Here is a 12542-nt window from a genome sequence, read left to right as displayed (position 1 = left end):
CATAGCGACCCCGCCCCCGCCCCCCCCCCCGCCAAAAAAAGGCGCCCAGGTGACTGTATTTATGGAATAAAAAGCTACATTCAAAAGATTAATTGAACTACAGTCTTCAATTACTCTTTTATATACAAGCTGTTGTCTATGGAGTACTTTCTTTTCTTCCTATCACCATTTCTTATGCTATACTGATTTGTTCCCCCATCTCAGTCAAGACCTCTTGTGGCCCTTGCATATGCAGCCTATGCCCATGTACTATACTAAAGGAGGCCTTATCTGTGTACAGTAACTCCCCACTTAACGTCCTCTCACTTAACCTTGTTTCGATCTTACTTCCCTGCTCAATTACAGAACATGCTCCATTTAAAGTTGTGCAATGCTTCACTATAAGGTCGTTTGGCTGCCTGCTTTGTCCACAGCTGGCAGCCCCCCTACGCTCCCGCCCACCGGCAGACCCCGCGGATCAGTGCCTTCCCCCTCTGCCTCCTGCCCACGGCAATCCACTGTCTTGCGGTGTTCAGGGGGGAGGAGCAAGGACTTGGTGCACAGGCTCCCCCTACTTCTCCTACCCCCTGAACACTGAAAACCAGCTGATTGCTGCGGGAAGAGGCGGGGGGGAGGCTGCGTGCCGAGTCCTCACTCCTCCCTGCACTCTCCTGCCCCCTGAATGTCGCAAGCCAGCTGATTTGCTGCGGGCAGGAGGGAGGAGTGAGAAAGTGGTGCGCCTTCCCCCTGCCCACAGCAGTCAGCTGGCTTGCAGTGTTCAGGAGGCAGGGGAGGGAGCACAGGCGTGCTCTTGCCCCCCAGCCCTGTCCCATTGGATCCCTCCCCAAATCCACTCCCTGGCCCCGCCTCCTCCCCCAAGCGTGCCATGTTTCCCCCTCCCTCCCAGGCTTGCTTCATGAAACAGCTGTTTTGCGGCGCAAGCGCTGGGAAGGAAGCGGAGGTGAGCTGGGGCGGGAGGGCGGGGCAGGAAGCTGCCAGTTTTCACCCTGGGTGCTCCAGCTTAACATCGTTTTACTTAAAGTCGCATTTTTCAGGAACATAACTACAACATTAAGTGAGGAGTTACTGTAGTTCCTTGGTTGGGCCAGTGAGATACTTCAGGGTTTTAAGGCACTTGCAGCCCCTGTTGTTGTGGCAAACAAGAGCCTTGAAAAGCAGGTGCAAAAAAGATAAGGTACATAATGACATGTTGGAATATGGGGAGTTTTCTCTCTTTATTGTAATGAGGGGTATGAGTGGAACAGAGTGAAAATGTAACTGCTTCAAGTTTTTTCTCCAGATTAGTAAAGTATCAACCTTTCCTTTCTATATTGTTCTGATGAATCTTTGATTTAATAAATGGATTTAGCTTGGTTATGTGACCTTTCACATCAGTCTAAAATCGAGCCCTAACATCATCACCTAAAACTTTTAACAGGAAAAGAGTCCACTCCTATTGCCCTTTCCATCTCTTAATTTATGACCTTAAATTTCTAGATGTCACAACATCTAATCTTGTTTCTTTCCATGAAGCTGCCATAGAAGGCTGTTGGTTTGTTTGGTTTTTTTGAGGTGATCTCCCAATAGAAGAGGATTCTGTAAAACATCCCATCTTCGTCTACCTGCCAGCAGTATATGTCATTCAATAGCAGGATGTATTCTATGCATTTCTAGATGTGGACATTAGTATAGTTATTTGGCATGGTCTAGAAGAGGGAAAGTAAAAAGCATGTAGGGCTTGTCTACAGGGTGGGCTAATGTGCTCTACAAGGCTGTAATTTCTAAAGTGCACTAACTTGTGCATTAATTGGTCTGTGTAGACCCTGCTGGTGCACGCTAAAGATTCTTTGGTGTGCTTTAACATGATAGTGTTTCAGCCAACACTACATTAACGCACACCTGCAGAGTCTACACAGCTCAACATATTGGGGTTCTTTAGAAATCGCACACCCAGAGAGTGCATTCCCCCACTATGTAGATAAGCCCTTACTTTAGTAGAGTATAATTCTTTCCTGCTCATACTGGGTCAAAGCAAGACTGCTTTGTAAATCAGTCTAAGTCTGTTAGGAGTGGTCTTGAGCTTCTTTTCCTCTAGTTGGATGACTCATCTGCCTTATCCATCTCCCTGAAGCAGCTATGGGAGTAGACTCCCAGTGTTCTCCTTTGTGTAGGACGCACTTATGAGGCATTGTCACAAGGTCTTCAGCTTACTTCAGTGAATCTGTTGCTGATAAACTTCACCTGTGGCTTTGCTACTTTCTAGATGGCAATATATGGTCCGTTTACCTACTCCATATACCACACACAGTTTCTTTTCTGTCTCTTCCTTTTTAGACTATAGAAAACAACAATAAATTACATAACCCCAGTGTTGTCCCTGTGAGTGTTTCACTGTAGGATCCAAATGCCCATGCGCTCTTGGTTGGAGGCTTTTATAAGCAGTGTCTGTGGGTCCAAACCTACATGCTATGCAGTTTGGTGCAAGGGCGTATAGGGAAGGGCAGACCCGCTGTCGATCCAATTCCTTCTCAACTGCTGTTGTCTCCAGATGGAGCTCTGCGGTGTCCACTGCTTCTCTAGAAGTATCTTTACTCATGGGGGAGGGTTATTATTATTTTCCTTTTTAGCCATAGTTTTGTGCTGGGTTCCCCTCTCCCAGGCTTTGTTGTTGTTTGCAGTACTTCCTGTTTGAGTTATACCAAAGGCCATGAGTTTCAAACCCCATCAGACTTGCCAAAGGTCTTTCCCCCTCAGTGACAGGACTTCAGCTGCCTCAAGTGCTTTGAAGAGTCTCACATTCCCATCAAAGTGCAAGGTCTGCATGGGGTTCAAAACCAGATCTTGCAAACTGAGGGAGGATAGATAGAAGCTCTTCTTACTGAAGTGCTCCCTAAAGCTCTCTTTGTTCAAATCTCCTCCCCCCGTGTACATCTGCCTCATCCTCTGAGGCTGTAACAGTGACTGCCAGAGCTCCAGAGGCAGCTTCAGAAACAGTGCATTTGAAGAAAAGAGCCCGATTTCACAGAGAAACTCTAGAAGAAGGAATAAGTCACTTCTTTGAGCTAGATTCAAGGAGACTTCATGTTCCGTCATGGGTGTTGCTGAGGCTCCTGTGGACTTCAATAGTGAAGCATTGATACTGCCCCAAGAGGTCTTCCAGTAAACAGCAATGAGTAGTGCCAACCCTGGTAGAGGCAGCAGAGATTTCCAGGCACGATGATTCCTCTAAGCTTTTCCAGAATTCTTAGCCTATCTTAAACTTCAGTACTGCTCCCTTCTCAAAGCCATATGGAGCACTCAGACTGGCCTCTACCTCCCTGAGGGGAATAGTCATTCCCTGGTACTGCTACACCTGCTGGTGACCAACTCTCTTCACTCTGGAGTGGGATCCTGATCTCCAGTGCCACCTTGACCTCTGGTACTGCTTCCAGTACTGATGATCAGAGCCCTTCCACTGGACATGGGAGAGAATTTCTCAGACACTGTGGATTTTGACCTGGGCTCTGCCTCACTCCCATATCTTCAGAGAGATTTTGTGAGGAGGACGTACCAGAGCCCAGTGAATGCTCTCAGCACTCCTGGTAGGACCACCCTTGCCCTCTCCTAACCTACCACCACAGTGGACCTACTGGAATTCTTGGGCTCCGTATAGGGACCTGTTTTATAGGATACCCTCTTGTAAGAGACCTTGTTTAGAGAACCCCAGGTCCCGCAGAAGCCTCTGGTCCCACAAGTTCAGCCACCAGTACTACTACAACTCCCTGTCCAGGAGGAGACTTTGGAATGGGAGGCAGCAGCTGAGGACAGTACACCCCCATCAGATAAGTAGTCCTCTTCCTCCCTCAGTGAGGCAGTGATGCTGCTGCTGCCACCACCATCCTCCTATGCAGATAGCTGCAGGGCCTTTCAGGACCTGATGAAATGACTGTCTGAATCCCTCCAAATTCCATTGGAGGAAATTCAGGAGACTAAACGTTCTTTGGCGGACATTCTGCATTCCACCCCCAGGGCAAGGTTGCCTTGCCTGTTTAGGGGCTGGTGACAATAATGCCTCATAAAGTGTGGTCGCCATTGTGCATACCAGCAAATGGGCAAATAAATATAACATTTCAGCTAGGGGACTGGAATGTTTTTTGCCCCCCTTCATCCCAGCCCCAAATTCTTGGTGGATGCAGTTAACAGCATACATGGTCAAGCTCACTCCAGGCCCACCTGCTCAGACAAGGAGTCCAAAAGTTTAGAACTTCTTGGTCGGAAGAGCTGTTTGTCCGCTGCTTTTCAGTTTTGGGTGGCAAACTATCAGGTCTTGATAGAATAATTGTTGAAATCATATTTTTCCAAGTTCGATCATCTGCCTCAAGAACTAGGGGAACAATTTCAAGCCCTCATTTCAGAGGGTCCGTTTATAACTAAAACTTCTCTGTAGGCCTCAATTGATGCTGCTGGCATGGCCTCATGGTCAGTAGCAACCACTGGTTTGCTGCAATCTTCTGGCCTCCCCAGGAAAGTTCAGAATACTGTTTTGAAGGCTTAAGCTTTTCAACTGGTGACACTGAACATTTTCTGTGAATCATAGACAGCTCAATTTTTTTGACCCTTTCCATTCTAAATGTACCAGGCTTTTTCAAGTCCTGTGGAGCCTCCTAGAAAAAGATTCAGACTTCAAAGAAAGGGAGCTTCTTCTGTGGTAACCTGTCAGCTTTGCACCTTCCTCTAAATGGTTTTGACAGCTTGAGTGAGGATCACAAAGCACCCTCTTCACCAGATTGCCTCAGTGGTCCTCTGGTCTTGAGTTGGGCCTCTCTTCAGAGGTTCAGTCCATGCTTTTGAATGGTAGAAAGCAACCCAAAGATATACTGAAGACCAACTATTCTGGGGAAGCTCAGAGTTGAGATCATTCTGAGTGTTTCCTTGTAATTTGACTGGTTTCAGAGTAGCAGCCGTGTTTAGTCTGTATTCGCAAAAAGGAGTACTTGTGGCACCTTAGAGATGAACAAATGTATTTGAGCACAAGCTACAGCTCACTTCATCAGATGCATCATGAAAGCTTATGCTCAAATACATTTGTTAGTCTCTAAGGTGCCAAAAGTATTCCTCTTCTTTTTCCTTGTAATTTGTTACTGCAAACTAGGTACGTTCACTTTTTTTTTAGTTATGATGATAGTTGAGGGGAAAGTGACCAGTTTTAACTTTGTTCTTGTTCTACATATGTGTGTCTCTTTATTTTTTTTATTTTTTACACATCATTTGGAGGGGCAGAAAGGAAAAATTTATATCAATCTTTCTCACTCAAACAATTCGTGTTCATTTTAAACTTTCCCTCAATTTCAGAATAAACTCTTTCTGAAAAAGGGAGAGGACTGCCATACCTTAAATAACTTATTTAAATTAATACCTTATTTTGCAGAGCGACAAAACATCGTCCTGATGTATCTTGCCTTTGGAAACTACTTGGGGATGCATGTACTATCGTGCATGTTATTTCATCATCCAAAGTGAATGTTAAAGTTCTGGGATCCCTTATTGGTCAGAATGTAGGCAAACAAATGCTGAAGAAAAGTGAGCTCCTCAGTTTGGGAGGAAGGTAACAATCATTATGAGATGCTTCATCATATAAAGTCTACTAAAATCTTAACTATTCTAGACTAAAAAGATTGGAAGGCTAAAAATTTCAAATACTAAATCAATATACATCCAGCATACATATGTGGAAGTGATATGCATGGAATAAATTGCAGAACTTTGTGATAAATGAATTGTGCACACTTTGACCATCACACCCTTCACTTTGCTCCCTAATCAATTTTCTTATGACTTTTTCCCCCCCTGGAATTCATAACCCCAGATCAGTTTCAGACAGCAGTCTAACTTAAAAATGTTGCCACAGAATACTAGCCTGAATTCAGCATAAAGACTCTGACATTTTTTTCCACACTTGTAACTTGTTAGTGACCATTTTTGTCTGCCTCTACTTCAGAGCACCTCTGAAGGCAGGCTTCAGTTCAGTGGTTTATTTTTAAGTGGAATGAGTGGGGATAAAACAATTCTGTGATTCATATTTCTGTAGGTGTTATGGCAGAGCATTAAAACTGATGTCCTCACCTAACACATGGTGTGATCTTGGAATAAACTACTATCGTCAAGCACAACACCTAACAGCAGCCGATAGTGACACAAATGAGATCAGTGAACTGTTAGAGAAATCTTTACAGGTATTGCGTGTCTTTCTGCCATCTTCAGTGACACTTTTTAAACACTGTCACTTTCAGGATCACTTTGTGCTCAGTGTAACCTAAAATTGTGACAAAACAGTGGTTAAAGTCTAATGTGTTATAACAACTCACAGTTAATTCTCTTCATTCCAGTGTCTCAAAAAAGCCGTGAGGCTTGATAGTAAAAACCATCTCTATTGGAATGCACTTGGTGTGGTTGCCTGTTGCAGTGGTAAGTCTCTAAAATTCTGTGCAGCTAATTTAGAGGGCAGCTTGGCTGCTTTTGTTAACAAAATTCAGTTACATCTAATCTTCTGTCTTTCAGGTGTTGGGAATTATGCTCTTGCTCAACATTCATTCATCAAATCTGTTCAAGCTGAACAAATAGTAAGTGCTGTAGGCAGCTACTCTGTTTCAAATGGGCACTCAAGATTCTTTTTATGGAGCTGTTTTTGAATACAGTAATAAACTGGCTTTAATTTTTGTATTTAATTATTTTGCATAGAATGTTGTTGCCTGGACCAACTTGGGGGTTTTGTACTTAGCAACTGAAAACATTCAGGTAAATATTCCTCCTCCTCAAATGATGGCTTTTTGAAAAGGTGTTACTTTAATGCAATTCTAGAATGCTTTTTAACAGCAAAGCACACCCTCCTGTTTAAGGTAAAAGTATTGCCAGTTTATAAAATTCAATCTGCTGTACCATTAAAGAGTTACAGGCAAAATCACATACTTGAATTCAATACTGTTTGAAACAAGTGATTTCAGTTAGGAGAAATAATTCAATATTCTGGTAAATAGCACAGGTTTGGTTTTTCAAACAGTTTAATGAAATCAAAATTATAGTGTATGCAATTTTAAGGGACAAAAACTGCAATCAAACATACAAATTCTGTTTGCCAAAAATTCAGTTATAGTTTCTGCTCAAGAGAAAGCTAGAATAAGAAGAGTGCCTTTAAATGAAATTTAAAATTTATTTAGACTTGTATTTGCTGCTCCATTTGACTGGAGCAGAGCATAGTTTAGAAAGAGGCAGTGACAATCCCAGTTGCAGAACAGAAACTGATCACTGCTTTTATTTTTTTTAAATTTGCGATGTGAGAAACTGATTTCTTTAAAAATGGATTAGTAATTTCTGAAGCTTTCAAAACTTGTTGCAAAGCTGTTAAATGCTCAGAATCTGATTTTTATGATGGGAATGCTGAGATTACACACAGTTCAAAGCAAAATGTGGAGTCAAAGAATGAGTACTTCCAGAACTCAGCGAGCTACATTTTTTTTTTTTTTCTATGAAGAGGAGAAAGTTCTGTATTTCTAGCAGTGGCGGCTACTAGAAGTTTGCATTCCTCTCATCCCCCCCACCCCCATAGCAAATATAGCTGTTGATTATGTGGGAGTAGGAGGAGGTTTGGGGAGGAGGGAGGTGAGTGTTCCTATTGTTAAAGCGTGAGGTGGTACCGAAATACTTTATATGGGTATTACACTGCTGTTCTGTATGCCACATTGGATATTTTTAATGATTTGATTTTTGTCCCATATAAATAGTTACACCATTGTTTCTGTATTTCAGTATCTAGAACAGCAGGTTTTTGGCTTATAGTGCTAAATGACTCACTGTAATGTACCTGATTTCTTATGTGCTTTTACAGCAAGCTCATGAAGCCTTCAAAGTAGCTCAGTCCCTTGAGCCATCTTACTTAATATGCTGGATTGGACAGGTAAGATATCAATATCTTTCATAGCATGGGTTTCAGTAGGTTTTAGCAAGGTATATTGAATTTCGGCACCGACCCAGCAAAGCACTTCACTGGGATTTAAGCGTGTGATTAAAATTAAGTCTCAGTTTACATTTTTGTGTGTGTCTCCTTGAAACAGAAAAAGGCCACTTCAACCTTCCTATTACTCCCTTTGGCTTTCTCTAAAGTTTCCACAAAGTTTTTTTTGTCCATTATGGGAGCTGTGTTCGGTATCAGTTTTTTTTCATAACTTATTTTTGTAGTCTGTTACTTACTGTGGAAGGAGCAGTATAGTGAAATTGGCTAATGATACATGATGATGATGATGATGATTTTATTTATTAGTATCATGGTTAATGATAAGAGTACTGTTTTCAGTGCTTTTTTTCCCCTGGACATTCTGATTAAAAACCTTCTCAAGTATTAAGACACTCTAGCAGCCATATCAAGAGATCATGATGGAGCACTGGTATCCCCCAGTCACCTGCTCAGTTTGGAACAGTCAGTCCATAATGCTGCTAAACAGAAGTAGTGTTTATGGGTCAAATCCTGCACCCTTTGGTCATACAAATACTCTCATTGATGTCAATGGAACTGCTCCTAAGAACAGTGGAGGAGGAAAAAAAGAACTTGCTTGTGTAGTATTAAGTTCAGTAATTTAAAGACCGCAAATGTAAAGTTCTCATAATAGTGGTAGCTCTCCCACATGGAACATTAATTTGCCACCACTGCATTGAGTATTAAGATATAAATTTAAGTCTCCATTTGCCATCTTGCAGGAGCAGAGAAGGCAAAGAGGCCTCTATAATCACCTGCATGTTACTGTCATGGGGGTGGTTGTGACTGTGATAATTGGGCCTACAAATGTACCCTAATTGTGAGCTCAACTATAAAAAGTCAGGGGAAGGTCATAAGAAGTCATAATAAATGTTGATGGGAGGCAGAAAGGTGCAAAGGCAAAATACAGTGAATTAGTCCAAACAAAAAGGCCTACAGATAGGACTGTGTTGAGAGAATGCCTGATTTAAAAAAAAATTGAAAACAAAAAAGTATAAAACTGCATATCCTTGAACCACAATTGGTGTCAGATATTATGCCTAGTTGCTGAACAAAACAATAAGAGAGTGGGCTGTGGTACCCATCGTTCCCTTTTGTAGTCCATAAAGGAGGACTCTGGGAGAAAAATTGGCTACTAGAGCAAGCTTCACTATCATGGTTGCCACTTGAGACTCCAGGAGTGAAAAAGGAAAGGAGGAATATGTGTGGCCATAGAGACATTCCCAACCCTACTCTTTGTCCTGTTGTTCCCCTCCCATCATTACAAGTACCCTCTGTAACCTTTCCTTGCTGCCCTGCTATCATGCATAAGTGAAACTGAACTGTTGAGAGAAGTGGTAAAGATTTATATTATTGCTGTGTCCCAAAATCCAGGTCAGGATTGGGGTCCCATTCTGATGGGTGCTGTGTAAAGAGAATCCTTGCTTGTGAAGGACTTACAAAGTAAAAGTTCTTTGTTTTACTCTATAGATACTTCAAATGCAGCAATCTGTTCCATTCCTTCATCTAAGTTTACACACTCTCTTTAATAGTGATTTTTTTTTTATTCTTGTAGCAGTAATATTTACCATTCTTTGTATATTTGGGGGTTTCACAAAGATCTCTTGAGTTTTTTTTAGAGTAAAAATGCACTACATTAGGTGCTTATGAGATTTTTGTGGTCATTTGTTATGTACTTTGCAATTCTTGCCTCTCAAGAAGAGCCTTTAAGTGGGAATAATGATTAGGAAACTCTTATCTGTTTACAGTACCTAATCAACTTTTTCTTTTAAACTTGTCTGTAGGCTCTTATTGCAGAGGCTGTAGGCAGCTATGAAACTATGGATCTTTTTAGGCACACCACTGAACTCAGCATGCATGTAAGTATTTGAACAGTCCTCTCATTAGCAGATTCTGAACAACTAGCCTTTTTCATGGAAAGGCATGTGATAAAAGTTCATATTTTATCTTATTAAAGTCAAAAGGTTAGAGGCCTGTTTCAGATTCCCCTTATCTCTCATGTTTTGTATTCTACTTGATATAGGTTTTTATACCATTCTCATCATTGTAGTATCTGAGCACCTTCCTGTAGCGTTTTAAGCAATTGGACTAATATGTCATATGTGGCTCATTCTTTCTCTCATCCTCTCTCCATGGGGAGAATTGTTTAATATGTACACTGTGTGTTTATATGAGAGAAGACCAGGTAGAAGTCCATTAGGAGTAGAGGATGGTGAGGTTTGCACTGGTGTTTAGCTCCTGTAGGAGTTTGTTCCTTAGTCTTGGACCAGTCCTCCAAGAAAGCACTGTGTCCTGCACAGGCAAACTTTACCTTTGTGGTAGAAAATTCCCTTATGCCCGAAGAGTAAAGAATGGACTTGAGTGGTGATGATTTTTGTTCCTTTTATAATCTGTCTGTTGTGAATGGATAAAACTTTTTTTACATTTATATTCAAAAGAAGAATTTATAATTGGAATTGCAGTCACCTAAAACACAATTGTTAAGTAGTAAAAGGAAAATGCTGATCTGATGTTACACCTAACCACTCTTCATTGAAGATTAGTGTGCTATAGAACAGAGAGATTTCTTTTTTTGCGTATTGTTGGTTGAGCAGTTAATGATGCCTGTGTGTGGTGGTGGTGGTGGTTTTGTTTTGTTTTTGAGACTGAGGGAGCAAAAGGCTATGCTCATTGGGTGTGCTCAACACTGCAAGATAAAACCAACAGAGAAACAGAGCTGTATCGGTACAACATTGTTCAAATGAATGCTATTCCGGCAGCACATGTGGTTTTGAGCAAATACACAGGTAGGTAACATCTTAAAGTTAAAATACTTCATTTGATATCTGTCAAAAGTTTGACTAAAAAGCATATTCAGCATGATGTGGCTTAGCTATTACTTAATCACTTTTGCCAAAATTGAGCTGGTCATGAAATCTTGTGGTTGGGGAGGCTCTTCTGAGTCATGAAGCAGACAACCAAAATGTATCGTGTGTGTATCTTTGTTTTTGTTAAATTTATGCATAATGAAAATATGACCCCAATAAGATTGAATTCTTTCTGGCTCTCCTTCTTCAAGAAAGAATCTCCCTGAAGAGATGAGTAAGGAATATAGGATCAAGGCCTTGCCTGACTTGTCCTTAAACGATGCCAGTAATAGACTCACTTTGACTACTGAACTTGTGCTGTTGACAAGAATATGTCTAATATTGGGTGAATTTTGCATACAGAATAAAACTCTGAGGCTCTAACTGCAGAATCCTAATCTTTTCTTGTATAATTCATTTATACAAGATATTGAAAGAGGTGTTACTATGTTCTAGGGAGAACTGCTAGCATCCCACTTGAAGTTTTAAATTAATACTTTTCAGTACTGTTTCATTTTAATAGACATGACTTCAAAGCAGTACAACTGAAGCTAAAACCTTGATATTCAATTTATATTTTGGTAAAGTCTGTAAAAAGTTAAACCTTTTCAGATGTCATTTTCTTTAATTTTGTTGTTGTTGTCTCTTTGTAGTCAGTTTGAGAAATTTTAAAATACATAGACTATTTGGTAAAATGGAACTTGTTCTTGTGGGCAATAACACTAATGCCATATGAATTAAAATCTTCTCTTGAACTAGCCTGAAGATGGGGTGGGTTTTGATAGATATATTTTCCATGTGTTGTGTGAAGGGTGCTAAAGTGACTCCCAGTGACCTCAGTGGGCACCTAATAGCTAGAACTCAAGTTGCTTTGAAAAATACATGTTGCTGTAATATGTTTCACCATATGACCCTGATGCTTTTTCACTGCTCGTTGTGTGTGAGTATGGTCATTTCTGGTCTTCCAGAAAGAATTCAAAATGATGCATCTGCTTTCACGATGCTGGGTTATTTGAATGAATATCTGCAACTGAAAAATCAGGCAACAGATGCTTATCAAAGGTAACCTATACACGGAACAGATTTTAAGTGCTGAAATGTACCCTTAGGGTGAAAAATCTGAGATGGGTTTGTTCTTTCCCTAAACACTGTTTGCCAGTTTCCTCCAATGCATTTTAACTAATCACATTTAAAGGGGAGACACTGGATGTCTGATCTGTTTCTAGCTCCTGTTATTGAGATGGTAAGGTTAGTCAGAATGTATAAAACTACAGTAAAATATCTGTTTGAGTGTTCTTCATTCACTAGAACATAACATTCTTCTTCGAGTGATTGCTCATATCCATTCAACTTAGGTGTGTGCTCGCCAGGTGCACCCGTGCATAAAGTTTTTCCCTCAGCAGTATCCATAGGGGACGGGCTCTAGTGCCTCCTGGAGTGGTGCGTGTATGCTGCAGCATATAGGGCGTCACTGGCCCCCTCCATTCGCCTTTCCTTCTTGCCGGTCCCAGGGTAAACCCACGTTGGGACCACCACAGTCTCCATCTTTCCAGCAGCACTTCCCATCGCAGGGGAGTTCCCATGAACAGTCGTCCTCTCACAGCCGACGTGCTTCTGACCACGATAGGCAGAAGCTTCATAGCCCTATCTGGTCTCCAGACCTAGAACAAGGACAGAGAGGCTCAAGGCGTGGCTCGCCAGCAACTGGGTGC

At 41.4% G+C, this 12542-nt stretch overlaps 1 protein-coding gene across 8 annotated transcripts in view; it reads left to right on the top strand.

Moving 5' to 3' along the window:
- SKIC3 (SKI3 subunit of superkiller complex) overlaps nucleotides 1–12542 on the top strand; it is an 86083-nt gene that overhangs the window by 41191 nt on the left and 32350 nt on the right. For all 8 annotated transcript variants that reach the window (XM_073344528.1, XM_073344529.1, XM_073344527.1 and 5 more), the window contains exons 19-27: nucleotides 5387–5563; nucleotides 6047–6191; nucleotides 6345–6423; nucleotides 6517–6578; nucleotides 6697–6753; nucleotides 7841–7909; nucleotides 9769–9843; nucleotides 10629–10770; nucleotides 11799–11892. In XM_073344528.1, the coding sequence (XP_073200629.1) occupies nucleotides 5387–5563; nucleotides 6047–6191; nucleotides 6345–6423; nucleotides 6517–6578; nucleotides 6697–6753; nucleotides 7841–7909; nucleotides 9769–9843; nucleotides 10629–10770; nucleotides 11799–11892 (900 nt within the window). The remainder of the gene's footprint in view (nucleotides 1–5386; nucleotides 5564–6046; nucleotides 6192–6344; nucleotides 6424–6516; nucleotides 6579–6696; nucleotides 6754–7840; nucleotides 7910–9768; nucleotides 9844–10628; nucleotides 10771–11798; nucleotides 11893–12542) is intronic.

This window comes from Lepidochelys kempii, chromosome 5, assembly GCF_965140265.1.
Source record: "Lepidochelys kempii isolate rLepKem1 chromosome 5, rLepKem1.hap2, whole genome shotgun sequence".
NCBI classification, from domain to species: Eukaryota; Metazoa; Chordata; order Testudines; family Cheloniidae; genus Lepidochelys; species Lepidochelys kempii.
The sequence above is the reverse complement of the archived record's forward strand: the minus strand, read 5'-3'. Positions and strand labels throughout refer to the sequence as shown.